The sequence below is a fragment of the Zeugodacus cucurbitae genome, chromosome 4 (assembly GCF_028554725.1).
Source record: "Zeugodacus cucurbitae isolate PBARC_wt_2022May chromosome 4, idZeuCucr1.2, whole genome shotgun sequence".
NCBI lineage: Eukaryota > Metazoa > Arthropoda > Insecta > Diptera > Tephritidae > Zeugodacus > Zeugodacus cucurbitae.
In genome coordinates, this window is record NC_071669.1 from 4,441,108 (window position 1) to 4,458,092 (window position 16,985).

The 16,985-nt window shown below is 35.3% G+C and overlaps 1 protein-coding gene across 4 annotated transcripts in view; it reads left to right on the plus strand.

The window, feature by feature from the left end:
- The window catches only part of Atp2c1_3 (calcium-transporting ATPase type 2C member 1), a 133,095-nt gene extending 121,612 nt beyond the window's left edge, over positions 1 to 11,483 (plus strand). For all 4 annotated transcript variants that reach the window (XM_011197509.3, XM_011197516.3, XM_011197531.3 and 1 more), the window contains exons 3-4: positions 9,626 to 9,941; positions 10,255 to 11,483. In XM_011197509.3, coding sequence (XP_011195811.2) covers positions 9,626 to 9,941; positions 10,255 to 10,954 — 1,016 coding nt within the window. In that variant the 3' untranslated portion in view covers positions 10,955 to 11,483. The remainder of the gene's footprint in view (positions 1 to 9,625; positions 9,942 to 10,254) is intronic.
- Positions 11,484 to 16,985: the final 5,502 nt, after the last annotated feature.

The following is a 16,985-nucleotide window of genomic DNA, read 5'->3' on the forward strand; positions in this document are numbered from 1 at the left end:
GCCTTGCCTTCGTCTACAGTGTGCCTTCATTTCTTCTACTAACATATAGTTTCGCTGGCATATTTTCTTTTTTCCCCTCACGTCTGTTTGTTTATTTATTTATTTTGCGACTGTGTTCGTTTACTTGTTTACCCTTGTTGTTGGTGTTGTTGTGTCAAAGTTATTGCTGCGTTGTATTCATATCCTTGAAGTTTTGAATGCATGCGCAGCAGGAAAGCGCTGCATTTTGTTGATATTTCTGTGTGTGTGTGTGTGTTTGTGTTGACAGTGGCGTGCTGCAGTGTGTGCGTTTCGCAAATAAGCAAATAATGCTCACGTAAATTAGAAATCTAAAAGTTTTTTATTGCATTAATTAATTTAATTAAAGTCAATTTAGGAAAATTGCAAACAGCAAATGTGAATTAGAACTCATCACTTTTGTGTGTGTTTGTTTCCATAGAATGAAGCTCGCGATTGTGTTCCATTGCTGCCAGCAATTCTCATTTTTCTCACGCATTTTTAATTTCACTTTCTAATTATTTATTTCCAGTTCAATTTTTTTTTTAATTTTTTTAGTCGCTCACAGCAGCTTTGTGACATGCGCCTGTGCCCTGCTAACACTTTCCTGTATTCATTCGCTGATTGCTGCATTTTTGGCTTCGCCATTCATGCCGTTCACTCGCTCAAGCGTTCACTATTGTCATTCGCATCTCATCAGTCGCTGCAAAAAGTTACGCTTTTTGTTTGTTTTCCTCATTTTTCCACGCGTTTTTCTATGCACAGTGCATCGCTCAACACCTCCTCGTCCTTGCACAAGTCCTTTCTTATTTTCGCTTCCATTATTATTTGTCTTTTAATCATTTTTGTTTTCGTGCAAATAAAGAAAGTAGTGCGTAGAGTAGAGAAAACTTTTTCTTTCTTCCTCGACATTTCGACGATTATGATAATCATCATTAGTTGATTTTCTGCTGCTGTTGCCTGCATTGTTTGTTCGTTCAGTATTTTCAGCACTTTCAGTTTATTCTTCTGTAGCAACTGCCTTCCGGACGCGCACAACTGTCACACTTCCGCTGCCGCTCTCCATCGCCTGCTGTGCGCTCACGCTGTTGCTCATTGTTTATATTCGCGAATTAATGCAAATGTCCTTGCGCCTTTCGGCACTTTCGCACAACAAAAACAACAATAGTACTTGTTTGAAGAAGTCTATTTTCTCTTCTACTTGCACTAACTAACTCGCACACTATCTCTAAGTGTAATCGAAAATTTACTCTGAAATTTATTGAGTGGAAAATATATAATGCGTAGCAGCAATCAACTGCATTGCTGGTGGGGCTTTGTTAAAGGATTATCAAGGATTTGTTCAGCACATTTAAGTTTTCATAATTGAAATTGAAGTTTGAAGCAAATTTTGACTGAAAATTTAGTTTTCATTCACTGCATCTTAATAGAGTGACTTCAAGGAGCTAATATTAGTTTCAAGGATCTCGCTGAAGCAAAGTTTCAATGAGATTAAGTTTTTGGCAAACATAACCTCAATAGAAATTAGTTAATTTTCATTGCTTTCATGGAAAAAAGTTCGATAATAGTGCTAGGAACCTTTCTCGTAGGGACTTCATTGATATTCAAAATTTCTGCTCTGAGTACCGGAGGATCATTTTGATAAAAGTGTGTTCAAAAAATAACGGGAATTTTCGTTTATTGTAAAAAAAATATTTATTCATTCGTCTACATTAATGACATCGCCTTTAAAATTGTCCCCATTCGATATCATGTACCTATGCCACTGCTTCTTCCAATCGCCGAAACATTTCTCAAACTCGATTTTTGAGATAGCCTTTGACTCTTTCAGCGATTTCTCGTTTGCTTGTACAACGATGGCCCTTTGAAGTGCTCTATATTTTTGGAAATTAGAAAAAGTCAGGAGTCATGTCTGCCGAATATGGAGGCTGGAATATGGAACTTCATTGAATCCGAAGCTTCTGTTCCAGAATCCGGAAGATCATTTCGACAAGGTGGATACAATAAATAAAATATTTCGGTTAACTAATCTGACTATCTCGCAGAACTCGAACGACTTCAAAACAGATACTCAGTTAAAGCATTCGTAAGAACATTTTGAGAGGTTGAAAGTGATTAATAAGTTGGTTGCAAAAAGTCACACGGAGTTACACGGAGCGAATATGCAGACAGGCGAAGTAATCGTAGCAACTTCGTTGAGAATCGAAACTTCTACTCAGAAATTCCAAAGACCTATTTGACAAGGTGGAGACAATAAACGAAATATCTCAGTTAACTACTTATCTGATTATCTCCGAGAACTCCATCGACGGAAACGTAGAGACTCAGTTAAAGCTTTCCTAAGCTCATTTTGAGTGCTTGAGAGTGATTAGTAAGTTGGTTGCTGCAACCTTTGATATAAGACAGTCGAGGACTATTTTTTTATTTCACAACGAAATAGAGCGACCTTGAAAGGATCATAAAGAGTAAAGACGGTATATAAGATGTAACATTTTTGTACAGAACCTTTTCATGCATTCCGAGATCCTTCCATCTAGCACTCAACTATTTTTAAACTTCTAGAGCAGAACTGATTTACTCAAACCACAATGGGGATAATTATGGTTAAAATCAGAAAGAATTAACTGACTTGGGGCGAGTCTATTCATATTTTGTTTATAAAAAAGTAAGCCTATGAGCTTAGCCCTCAGCTTAGAGATTTAATTAATATGACTCAACAATCAGTAAGTTCTTACAACTGAACTTCTAAAAATATAGAATTTGTCTTGTCATGAAAACTTAGAGATCATTAAGTTAAAAAAAAATATATTTTCTGTATTCAATTCGCAAATTCTTGCAACTCCACCTTAAGCTTTTTGCATTCTATTTATTTTTCATTTAACGACTGTCCATTGCGAAATGCTGCGTCAACCTCTACCAATTGCGCAATTATCTGCAAATAAATCAACCAAAAAAAAATATGAATTTATGATTTTCATGCTCATTTCCTAGCCGAAGTAATTGTCATTGCAAATTGTCAATGCATTACTCACTCACTCATTGAGCAACTCATTGTAGCCTTCTGTCGTTTGTTGTCCTCCAAAATGATTGTCGCAATACGGAGGCGTTGCAGTCACAGTTGCACTGTGGCAATAATAAATGTGTTGTCGCTGCATTTTGTGCCACAAAAGGTCACGCTGCCTGCTGGCCAATTGTTGCATAATTTACTTGCTGTTGCAATTTCAATTGCGTTTTCAATTGCTGAAATATTATTGCTGCATAAATGAAGTTGATGTCGCTCGGCAGCGGAAACAATTAAAATCATTAAACAGCAAGCGAGAGGCACACGAGCAACGAGTTAATTTATGTTTTGTTGCCTCATCATATTGCCTTTGGGAGAGCACACTGGCGAATTGATTGTGTGCCATTGAATGCTGCTGATTCAGCAATTGTAGGAGGCATATGAGACATATTATAATACAGTTGGGTGGTGATGTATAGTGTTGTCTAAATATTAAGCAGAGTTGCATTTGATGTTTAATAAATACTTTTTGGTGCTTCTGAATGACCTTTGACCTTACGAAATATTCAGATAGGATTATACTTTCAAAAATTAATATTTTTAATGAAATATTTTGAAAATTTTTTGGTCATACACCTGGCAACTTTTCTGAAATTATATTAATATTATTTTTATTTTTTTTTACAATTTTTAATTTTGTAAAATAATCCAACCTATTACTTGTGCGTGTCCTCATCATCTTCCAGATCGGCAATTTAATTTTTTTTTTATTTTTTTTTTTAAATATTTTTTTTTTGTTATTTCCATCATATTTTCCGCCAATTCAAGTTAATTGTGCGTAAAAAATTGATTTAATTCTCTCAAATTGCTTGTCTGTTTGCTGTTACTGATAAGTGCTGCGGTTTTGTATTTAAAATATCTTAACGATATTTACACGCTTGAGTGGTTGCAACGAGCACGTGCGTTGGCTTAATGAAACGCTGTGGCCATTCACACTCAATTTAAAAGGCATTTACAATTTCAATTAAAACCTTTGTATGTATAGGTGTTAAGTATGCTCTTACCTACAAGCATACTTGTATAACTGTTTTATTATATTAACTGTTATGGCACAATATCGGCTTTTGGAAAGTGGTGGTGATATCAGCTTTAATTATATCTCTGGAATTAAGCGACTAAATAAATATAAATGGAGTGTTTTCCGTGTTGTCTTTTTCTGATAAAGTTGATGTGATAATTTTTGTTTTTTGTATGATAGGATTAGTGAGTTTTTAATGAGTTAAGGTCAGTACCTGCATAAAGTAAATCACTCTTTAGATTTATCAGCTAGAAGTGGTTGCGCTATTTCGTTAATTATCTCTTTAAAATCAAATCAATAAATGTCAAAGGATTTTCTTATCGGCTTCAAAATCATCTTCAACACTTCTTCAACATATTACGGGAAATTGTTAAAAGGTTTATTTTTAATTTTTATTATGTTGGTTTACATGCCATTGAAGTATTGAAAAATATTTATTCATTCATCTACATTAATTAATTAATCCCGTCGCTTTCAAAATAGTCCCCAGTCGATATGAGGCACTTATGTCAGCGCTTCTTCCAATCATCGAAACACTACTCAAACTCGATTATTGGGATAGCATTTGGCTCTTTCAGAGATTTCCCGCATGCTTGTAAAGTAACGGTCCTTTAAGGTTATCTTTATTTTTGGAAGAGGTCACAAAGGTCCTTGACGGGCGAATATGAAGGCTGGAGCATCGTTACAGTACTGTTTTTGGCCAAGAATTCATGAACAAGCAACGAAGTGTGAACTTTAAAGAAACGAAAATCGCAAGGCTCATAAAATCAGGTCTAACCACAGCTAGCATAGAACAGTTCTGACTCATCACGAGATCAACAATTTAATCATGATACTCTCCTACCAGAATATATTGACTATACATATAGTTAATAATTGTAAAATAGTTACAAAAACTTTATATATCTAATACTTTCTTAAGTCTAGATTTATTTTAACTTCATAATACCCCCCTCCTAGAACCCGCACTCCTTATTTGCGAAGAACTCGGACAGCGACTTTTCACAAGTCTCTTTTGAGTTCAGCTTTACATCACCAAGGGCATTTGCCATGGACAGGTGGTAATCATTTGGCGCTATGTTCGGGCTATATGGTGGATGCGATAAAAACCTTCCATCTGAGCTCCCGTAGCTTCTGATCAAGTCATCAACGAAGTGTGTGGTCTGGCGTTGTCCTGGTGGAACATTACACTCTTCCTGTTTTCCAGTAGATGGTAGAATTAAGCCATTGGCCATATGGGAACAGCTCATAGTGGATGATTCCCTTCCAATCCCATCAAACACACAGCAAAACCTTCCTGGCCGTCATTCCTGGGTTGGACACTGTTTGGGACGATTCACCAGCCTTCTACCACAACAGTTTTCGCTTGATATTGTCGTGTGTAATTCATTTTTAGGCCGCTTCAAAAATGGGCCGAGTTCGTTCCGTTTCAGCAGCATATCGCAGGTATTGATTCGGTCCAGAAGGTTTGTTTTCGTCAAATCATGCGGTACCCAAACATCAAGCTGTGTATCCAACCTTCTGCAGATAGTTTAAAATGGTTTGGTGATGGAGATGCCACATGCCGGTCTAACTCGATGTTTTCTATGATTTGATCGGTATTCGGCGTCACAGGTCTTCCGCCGGCTGGCTTATCCATGGTGTCGTTTTCACTCGCTCTGAATCGTCGAAGCCATTCTTCCACAGTTCCAAGTGATAGAGTACCATCTCCATCTTAACGAAGGAAAACTTTAAAATAGCGCGAATTTCGGCGTTAGTGAACTCCATGTTTACACGTCTATAACTGTGGAACGCAATATCCACACTAATCATGCATAGCGTCGTTTTGTAGGTTATGTCAAGACTTTTCAAAGAGGTATAGTATCGCCAGATACGAGCTCTGTAGCGCTTTATACATAGCCGCGAAATTCAAAAGACAAAAAGGCAGAAAGGTCTTTTATGACACAGTTCCTATAAATTCTCCAAGAACATCAGTTAGATTAATATCTAGGATATAGGAACTTTTAACTAATATTATTACAAAAAATTTAAGAAGTTTGGTCACTGATATTAAAGCAATTCCCTATTTTATTACAATCCATTGTGAAAAAAAGAAAACTTATTTTAAAATGACCTCAAGTGCCACTTACCGACAGCTGTGCCAGCAATAAAAATTCCTTAAGCCACATAAGAGTATACACCAAAGAGAAAAGTTCGCAAGCAACTTAAATACTCATATAAAAATGCATTTAATTGTGTGTGTGTGTGTGTGTGTGTGTCGTGTGCGAATTGCAATCATAAAATGTGCGAACATTTAAAATTATTGTATTACCAAAACCACTTGCTGAGCGCAGCGGCGAGTGCATGCGGCGCCGATTTAAAGTAGTGTGAGAGACAATTAATGTAACACGACAGCGTTGGCAGACAATAACAGGAAATACGATTACGCTTCCGGTGCAAAGTGCAGCAGCAGCAGCACTATAGCGGAAAGGATGGATCATATGAATGTAATGTAATAGTGGGGCGGCGACAGCGGCTTGCCGACGCTCTATGTGAGTGTGAGTGCGGATGTGTGTCGTGTTAACTTGATTTGTGTGAGTGCATGCTTGCTGAAGTACAGTTGCGTTTGTTTGAGTGTGTGTGTATTGCTTTCCTTTTTCGTTTTCTGTCGGTTTTGCAAAGCAGCAGGACTCTCACAGCATGTGGCAACGCAATAAAAAGGGATAAGGCAACGCAGCTCTTCATTGGGTGCAATATGAGCCGAAGCGCTTGGCGCTATGAAAGTGGCACATTGGTGTGTTGCAGTGTTTCGAGCTTTTGTAGCAAGATAGTTGCTTATAATAAGACAGCGTAAAGCATATTTATCAAGTATTTGCTTTGGGAAATAACACATTTTATGAAAATATACTACACTCCCCAAGTCCTGGAAATTCTTTGAGGGAATATTTTATTCGCATAAACCACAGTTTGCTTGAAGAACCCACAGAAATCTCAAAGTCAGTATTCAGTGGTTGCCAGCAAAACTTCTTATGAAAACTCCCCACCGCCCAGCCGGCTCTCGATAGAACTGTTACATCACGTAGAAATTAAAATTCCAGCAGCAACCGTTGCCAGTGACTTTGATTTCGCGGCAGACAGCCGAAGCGCGGCAACAAAACGAACGCCGCATGGACACACGTTGTCGTCGATAACATTGAAAAACGCCGGAAACTGCAATGAAAGTGCAGTCAAAGCGTAATGAAAAACGGAGAAAATGAAGCCAACAGCTGGAAACTGAACTGAAAACTTCAATCGAAGAACAACGCCCTGCCACACATAATGAACTGCAAAAAGTCAGTAGCAATCAAGCGGCAAACCTGCAGGCAGACTCACAGACTGACTCACAGACATGTATAAGTATGGTATGTAATGCAGCGCACTTCACGCTGCACTTCAAAGGCAAAAAAGCATTGCACTTCATTGCTGCGAGCAGCAATACAAAAGCGCGGTGAGCAGCAAAAAGCGCCCGACATTTGCTGATAAGAAATGAAGTCGTTAAGGAAAAACAACGCTGCAAGTGCGGCGAACGGCGGTGGCGGACGCAATGAAGCAGAGCGTAAAACCGTAGAGTAGCGTGGGAGTAAAAAATACAAAAAAATATATGAGAGGAGAGAAAGGAGCACCTTTAAAGGTCAATGCAAATATATAGTGCAGCGCAGTAAAGGGAGCGAAGGGTGTAATAACCAAGCAACCAAAGCGTTGTGTTAATGAAAAAGTGGCAAATGGCATTGCTGTTTGTGGCAGGTGCTAATGAGTAAACGACGAAATGAATGCGTCATAAAATGTACAAAAGGAATTTAATGGATAAGGTGTTGAAAATATTTAAAGAGAGGAGAGCTTGGTTGTTAAAGTAGTAGTATGGTATTAAATTGAGAATTGGATCTTTAGCTGATGTCTCGGTTGTTTAAGAGGGAAAATATGAGAAATCTTTTGAATTTCGCGGCTGTGTATAAATGTATGTAAAAACTATACATCTTTGAAAGGTCTTAAGATAACCTACATGATTAGTTGGATATTGATTTCACTAACGCCGAAGTTCGCGCTATTTTAAAGTTTTCCTTCGTTAAAGGCAAATCCGCTAGAAAAACGATCCGTGAGATTAATGGTGTTTTGGGGGATGGTACTCTATCACTTCGAACTGCGGAGAAATGGTTTGTACGATTCAGAACAGGTGAAAACGACACCATGGATAGGATAAGCCAACCTGCGGAAGACCTGTGACGACGAATACCGATCAAATCATGGAAAACATCGAGTTAGACCGGTATGTGGCATCTCGTGACATCGGTCAGGAGATGGAAGGTAGTCACCAAATCATTTTAAACCATCTGCAGAAGGCTGGATACACAAAACAGCTTGATGTTTGTGTACCGCATGATTTGACGCAAGAAAAACCTTCTGGACCGAATCAACGCCTGCGATATGCTGCTGAAACGAAAACGGTCGTGGTCGAAGGCCGGTGGAAGGTTTTGCTATGTGTTTGGTGGGATTGGAAGGTAATCATCTATCAACTATGAGCTGCTCCCATATGGCCAGAGGCTTAATTCTACCATCTACTGAGAACAACTGGACCGCTTGAAGCTGGCGAACGACCAGAAGCGTCCAGAATTGGCCAACAGGAAGAGTGTAGTGTTCCACCAGGACAACGCCAGACCACACACTTCGTTGATGACTCGTCAGAAGCTACGGGAGCTCGGATGGTAGGTTTTATCGTATCCAACATATAGTCCGGACATAGTGCCAAGGACCTGTTCCTGACCATGGCGAACGCCCTTGGTGGTGTCAAGTTGAACTCACAAGAGGCTTGTGAAAAGCTAAAGGGAGACATTTGACAGCCTAATGTTTTTAAAAGACATTCTCGGAGATTTTTTACTAGTAAAGGTAGCGAAAACACAACCCATTTTGGATTTAAAAACGTCCAAAATAATCTAGTATGTGGATGAAAATAAAAATGAAACGGGGGGATACTAGTAGAATGATTTTTAACCAGTTTAGATACTTAGAGATCAGTTCTGGATCAGCATGGATCGGCTTGGAAGAACCATGAACTTCGTAAGAATAACTTATTTTCAGAGATCCCCCTTTAATGATGGTCTGAGACCATGACGGTTAATATAGTTTATTTATAAACATTTTTGGATTCATCTTTCTTGAGTTTTATTGATAGACATTTATTTTTTAAATACGCGTCTAATAAATTACTTACAAAACGTTCATCAAAAAATGCGTCTGCGACACACTCTCGTTGTCAGAAAAAGGGAGCCATCCGAGCTACAAGAAGTTGTAATACAATATGGGCTCCATAGTTTCAGTAAACCTTCCAAGTGTCAATTGGATTTGCCATAAAGTGTCAGATATGTTACAGTATAGTAGATAACAGTATAATCAATTATTTCTGTAAACTATATGAAAGCTATTTTTTGTCTCTCTTTTTCTCTCTCTCTCGCATATTCCTCTGCCATATATATTAGTTTTACGATCTCTCCTTCATTGAAATCCATTTCTCACAATTATATTCCTCTCTTCCTCAGCAAATCTCATCGGTATCGACACGATCCATCAACAGACGCTCTCCGGTCAAGAGATGGATCAACTTAATGAGCATCAGCTAGACAAAGTCGCCAATAATGTGAGTGTTTTCTATCGCGTTACACCGCGTCATAAGCTGGCGATCGTCAAATCCTTGCAACGCACCGGAAATATTGTCGGCATGACGGGAGATGGTGTAAATGATGGCGTCGCTTTGAAGAAGGCGGACATCGGCATAGCTATGGGCAAGAATGGCACGGATGTCTGCAAGGAAGCTGCTGATATGATACTAGTCAATGATGATTTCCACACTATAATGTGAGTAAACTCTTTATTTATCTGTATTTTAAATTTATTGCATTATACTGCATATCATTGCCATTATGTTCAAACACCATTTCCATACTATTTTTGAATTTCACTACCCCCAATAAACCGGCCACATCATATTAACCCACTCACCATTTACATACAACCAAGACCACTAAAACCCCTTCACATCATGTCTTTCCCCTCACAATACATTCAAGATCGCATCCCATCTCATGATATTTGTTCGATATCTCTGATATCGACTCTTTAGCTCTATCTTAATTTCTGACAATTCTCCACTCTCCTCTCCAATTCTCAGTGCCGCCATCGAGGAGGGCAAAGCAATCTTCTACAATATTCGCAATTTCGTACGTTTCCAATTGAGCACCTCGATCGCCGCTCTCTCACTGATCGCGCTCGCCACACTCATGGGTATCGCTAATCCGTTGAATGCTATGCAAATCCTTTGGATCAACATTATCATGGATGGACCACCAGCGCAATCGCTCGGCGTCGAACCGGTGGATCACGATGTACTCAAGCAGAAGCCACGCAATGTCAAACAACCGATGATAACGAAATCAGTGATCGTGAATGTGTTGCTAAGCGCCAGCATCATTGTGCTCGGCACCTTGTGGGTATTCCAGCGTGAAATGGCCGACGGCACGATGGGTAAAACGAAGCGCGATACGACCATGACATTCACATGTTTCGTCTTTTTCGATATGTTCAATGCACTGGCGAGTCGTTCGGCAACGAAGAGTGTCTTCAAGATCGGCCTGTGCACGAACAAAATGTTCCTACTTGCTGTCGGTTTCTCGATTATCGGCCAAATGTTGGTCATCTATTTCCCCCCACTACAAATGGTATTCCAAACGGAAGCACTCTCTGCCTACGATATACTATTTTTGGTATCGCTCACCTCGTCGGTGTTGATCGTGGCGGAGATTAAAAAGTGGTTCGAACGCACCATGGAGCGTAAGATGTACAAGACACGCTCCGAGTTGGATTTCGTATGACAAAACGCAAGCGCTGGAAGAAAATCGTCAAACGTAAAGAATGATTAAGCTTAGCAAACAATACACAAACCACAAACAAACAAACAACACGTAGCAAGGAGTGTGATGGATGGCACGGAGCGAACGAAAATGGGGCGGGCATATGATATTGAACGGATTGCCGTTAATGGAATTGCGGTTAAAAAGTGTAAAACAAAAAAAAAAAATGAAAAACACAAAAAAATCGAAAATGTTTAGGGTACACTGGGCGTAATTTTAAGAGTAAGCAAGAGAGCAACATGAAGTAAAAACCGAAAGAGAGCAAAACTAATACCATACTTTAAATGTCTCTTTTTGTCTTTGTATGGTTTGTACTTTCCTTTGTAATTAGTTTGTAATTAAAACGTATTAAGTGAAATGACTAAGTTAGTTAGCGAAAATGGTGAGCGAGTTAAAGCAAGGATGCACGTGATTATAACCGAAGTGCTGTGGAGTTTTGGCGAACAAAATATAGCATGTGGAAAGTTGAGTAGTGCAATTGACAAAGTAATGCAAGTTGTGGACCCCGATAAAATTTTAGATCTTTTTTATGTTCATTGTAGAAAATTACTTCAATCAGATTTTATTTTAATTTTATGTTTTCCCCCATAAAACTTGGTGGGGACTCAAATTCCATTATTTTTAATATTTTGCTGGATTTATAATTATATAAATAATATTTTAGTATCGTTCTGCTACTCAATTGACGTGTGTCAAAATTGTTCGCTTCACAGGTCGCATACTTTTACAAAAATGTTGCGAAACAATGTTGCCAAAGAAGTTTAGCAACATCATTCCTCTCAGCATCTCAAAGTAACTCAAGTCGTCTTTATTTATTTGGCATAATGTGAATAATTCTGATCAACTCATTCGAGACGCGGAAGTTGTATTTTGCTTTAAATGTTGCGCTATAATGTTGCCAGAAAAAGTTAGTAATATCATTCAATGTATCAATGTCAACACTTAACTTAGTTACTTAGTTACTTAGTAACTCAATCCGTGTGTATATTTGGCATATACAAATAATGTTCCGCAATAATGTTGCAATGAAATTTAACAACATCATTTATACCGATTGACGTGTGACAAATGTCCCCTTTACAGATTGTATAGTTCTAAAAAAATGTTGCCAGAAAAATTGAGCAACATCATTTTTCTCGATTGACATGTGACAAATGTTTGCATCACTGATCGCGTGCTATTACAAAAATGTTGCGCAACAATGTTGCCAAAGTTATTTAGCAACATTTTTTATGACAAAAATAGCAGCATCTCAATGTAACTCATATTGTCTGTATTTATTTGGCATAAAATGAGTTATTTTGATAAACATATTCGAGACTGGAAGTTGTATTTTGATTTAAATGTCGCGCAACAATGTTGCCATGGACATATAGCAACATAATTGAATTTATCTATGGAAATATGCTAAAATAGTGGAGGTAGATTTGAGTTAATGCGAATAACTGAGCATTTTATTGTTCTTAGATTGCAAATGTTGTGCAACAATGTTGCCATGGACATATAAATTCATGAACATAACTGAATGTATCTATGGCAATATGTTAGATTAATTCAAGTACTCTTCAAGTAGTCATGTGAATAACTGGGTATTTTACTATTCTTAGGTTGCAAATGTTGCGCAACAATGTTGTCAAGGGCATATAGCAACATTATTGGATATATCTCTGGCAATTTGTTAAAGTAATTCAAGTAGTAATGCGAATAACAGATAATTTTGCAATTCTTGAGTACCAAATGTTGCGCAATAATGTTGCCAAGAGAATATAGCAACATAATTGAATATATTTGTGGCAATATGTTAAAGTAATTCAAGTAGTAATGCGAGTAACTGTAGATTTTGCAATTCTTGAGTTACAAATGTTGCGCAACAATGTTGCTGAAACTGATTTTTCGTTTAAATATATTTTAAACTATGACAGAGCTATCAGATTTCACTAGAAACACAAAAATATTTTACTTTAATAATTAACAATGACTCAAATTTATAAAAGCTGACTTTTTTTGATAGAAAATAATTATTTTCGTTAATATTTTTTGTTGCTTGTAGTGTTTTGTTACTTTTTGTTAGCCCGCTACCACAGCTTTTGCTATTTACTACAAACATTTTAAGCTTTTTTGTAGGTATCAGCTCCTTATTTACTCGCTTACATTTAGTTTTGTATTAAATATATTTTAAATTTAGTTTTAAATATCGGATTTTATGTTTTATGTATTATTTATAGTTGATAATTTTCCTATAAATCGTATTAATTGTTTGCTTGGAATTGTTTGTAATAAAGATAAAATTATATACAAAGTTGAAATACAGGGAGTAACTTCACTTAGAATTAATATAAGTATTTTTAATTATAAAAATGTATTTTTCATTTGTACAGCAGTAATTTTCTGAGATTTTCTCATTACTTCTATACTTCAATATAAGCATATTTTCAAAATATTTCTCAGATAACTTGGCAACTCAATTTATCGAGTCAATTAGTACTCACATTTATTCCTCGAAGTCTAATTTTTTTATATATAAAAATTCTTAACTGATTCCAAGTATTTTTCAACATTCGAATATACATCTACTAGACTATACTATATACATGCTGCTTAGCTCTAATATTTATACTGTTGCTACATGTTGCAAAGAGTATAATAGTGCTTTTAGTTTTAAATTTTCACATATTTTCAAGCCTTATGTCAACACAATAAATGTATTTTTTAGAAATTTGTGTGTTAAGCTGCTTAATAATCCATCTATTTTTTTTAATTATTGTGATATTAAATTTAGTGCTCGAGTTTGTCGTTTTGTAAAGTACTGCATTGAAAAAAATAGGAATTTTGGCGTCTCAGTTGCTCTTAGTTTTAATTTAAATTGAGAGAAATTTTAATTTTTAATTAAATTTTAGTTTAAGTTTGTGTACAGTAAATTTAGTTGCTTCGACGGGCTTGCTGTGTTGTTTAAAATATAAAAAAAATTCGAAAACGTCAATTGTTATTGTTTTATTTATTTTTTATATTTTTTTTTCATTTCCACCTATGATTAAATTCGCTTTACTACTCCTTATTAGATCGTATATAAAGTTTATGTACCATTAAAATTACTATGTGGCAACCCTGTAGTATGACTAAATGGATATTGCACTACTCTCCAGAAATTTGTTGGAAAAAACGTGAAAATATTCAAAAATTAACCTACTTTACCAAAAACATTTCAAAAAAGTTTTTTCTCACCAGTTTCATGCATAAATGTATGAAAAAATACCAAAAATTGACCTACCCCCAATGCGAGACCCCCAAAAAAACACATTTTGTTTACCCAAATTTGGCCAGTCAGCCGGCAGATGATTGTGCTTCGTTGTGTTGGTATGCGTGTGCGTGCGTGCGTTCGTAGTAATTGCAAGCGGAAAATAATTCTGAAAATAAATTAAATGAAAAAAAACAACAACAAAATTTGATGATTTCAAAAATTAACTTCTAGCGCTGAGTTGCTTAAAATAATATACATACATATATGTGAAAAATGTGGCAAAATTAAAATGAAACTAATTTGCAAAAGTGTTATTTATTTACGCAAAATTGTTTTTTGTGTGAGAAGTATAAATGAAAAAAGGATTATAAAGGATTTGGTGAGTTTGTAAAGCAGTAGAAAAGAATAATTACATACAAAAAAATATTAAAAATTAAATTGATAAATTGCATTGAAGCATTAATAATGATTTTTTGATGAAATTTTATTGCACTTAATTGTTAAAAAGTGTGGCAAGAAATATTTTGAAAAAAAAAATAATAATTTTGGTGAAAAAAATTAATTATTCATTTGTGAAAACTACGGCTTAAAGCTGTGAAGTTTTGTTAGAAAAAAGTCAGTTGCTGTATTGACAGTATTGAATTTGAAACACTAATCTTACAACAAAAACAGTTCTGAATTTTTAAAATTAAAAAAAAAAAAATATAACAATAATTTTAATGGAAACTTTCAAGATTCAAAAGCTTTTGTTTTCTGAAATCTCGGTTTTTATTTTTTAAATGGTTTTCAAATACAATAACAAATTATTAAGGATAATTAAAGGCAAATTTCTTTGTAGTTGTTGTTAGGAAATATATATATACGCATTCAAAATTAAATAAAAAAATTACGAGCATTCAAAACTCAAAATATAGTAAATATGCAAAAAAAAATTGCAAAATGTAGAGGATATTAGAGTTATATAGAGAAGTAGCGCCCCAATTATGAGACACCAAGTTAAATTAACAATTAAACAGATCGTGAGCATACTCAGAATAAAAAAAATGCATGGCATAACGTAACATAGCATAGCATATAGTTCATTATGTGTTTCAACAGGAATTCAAGTTTGATGCTTTCGGCAACAAAAACATACGGGTAATTCAAAATATATATTATTAGCATACTTATAGGTATATAGGAAGCAAAAAACATTACATTTTCCCAAAAATATAGACTCCACAAATATGAATACTAGCTTAGTAGACAAATTCTGTATTGAAAGATGGAAATAGTTCTCTAAATGAAGTATGAAATGTACTTTCTGATACTCAATTAGCTTCAAGGAATATACAATACATAATAAATAGCTATGGAGGCTATATAGTGGTAAAATATCTTAGACACCAATAATTGTATAACAGTATAATCGAGTAGAAATTCAAACCTCTGTCGAACTCTCTAAATAATCCGCCGCAAATCTGCAACTAGAGAACTAATAAATTTTTCACAAAAATATACTTCGTAGAACTTCACTTTAGGTCTACAACTTTGCTTCCCCCGTTTTCCAATAGATGTCTCTAGGGTCAAGCACTGGTCGATTAAATCGATTAAATCATTTTATATCGATCTTGGGACATTTGTGTCAACATTAACCCAAGAAAATATTTGTAGAGCTCTGTTTGCATCCCAAACTTATTCTCAACTGAAAAAATGTCACTTTTTGAGCCGAATTCTCGACATTTGCGGGAAATTTTGCTTTTCTGTTTTAATGCCAAGAAAAGTGCGGCTGAGGCTCATCGACATTTGTAAACGTTTTTATACAAAAAAAAAAAAATTTCAATTGACCAAAAAACGGCGGAAGCAAAGTTGTAGACCTAATACTATATGGTGTTTTTCCCGATTCGGTACTTTTCCAACGCCAGAGAACGTCCCTCATGTTATTATATATGTACTCTAGGAAAAGCTATACTTATGTCTAAACAATATTAATGAAAAGTGTCTCAAATTTCTCAAGGGTAAACTATTAATGAAAGTACCAAAAATCTACAACTTAACTTCCTGGCAGCTCTTACTCCTCTACATTTCTGTAAATTAAAAAAACAAAGCAATACTCAAATATATGAACTCATGTAATAGAACACCAAATAATATAAATAACGGTTAAATATTTAAGACAACTATGTTTCAATACGCATGTGTTGACAGCCTTTTGAAATTGTATTAATATGAATTAATATTTACAGTTCGAAGAAATTATGAATTTCAGAAACAAAAGACAGTTTTGAAAAATTTCCTAGAAAAAAATTAAAAAATTATTAAAAATATTGAAAATATTAGTAAATAATATAATTAACAATGCTTTAATTTTCATTAAAAAAAATAAACAGAAAAATAAATAGTTTAACTTTAGTAGCGGCAGTTAAGGCGACAAATTTGTGTGTTTCAAAATAGAATAAAATATATACGCATTAATCAAGTCAATAATAAACGAGTATAAAAAAATATATAATGCATAGCGAACCTACTCACTACAGACTATTTTGTGCAATAGTGTTGAATACAATTTTCTGAAGAATAAAATCACATTTTAGGTGATTCTTGCATTTAGTGGAAATATAATACTAGTAATACAAATTTAAAAGCAATAGAGAAATTTAAATATTAAATAGCAATTAGCAAAAGAAATCTACAGTAAATATTTAAAAAATACAAACACACACAACTAATATTAATTCCAACTACAATTTCCAACAAAATTCACTCGAAAAAAAT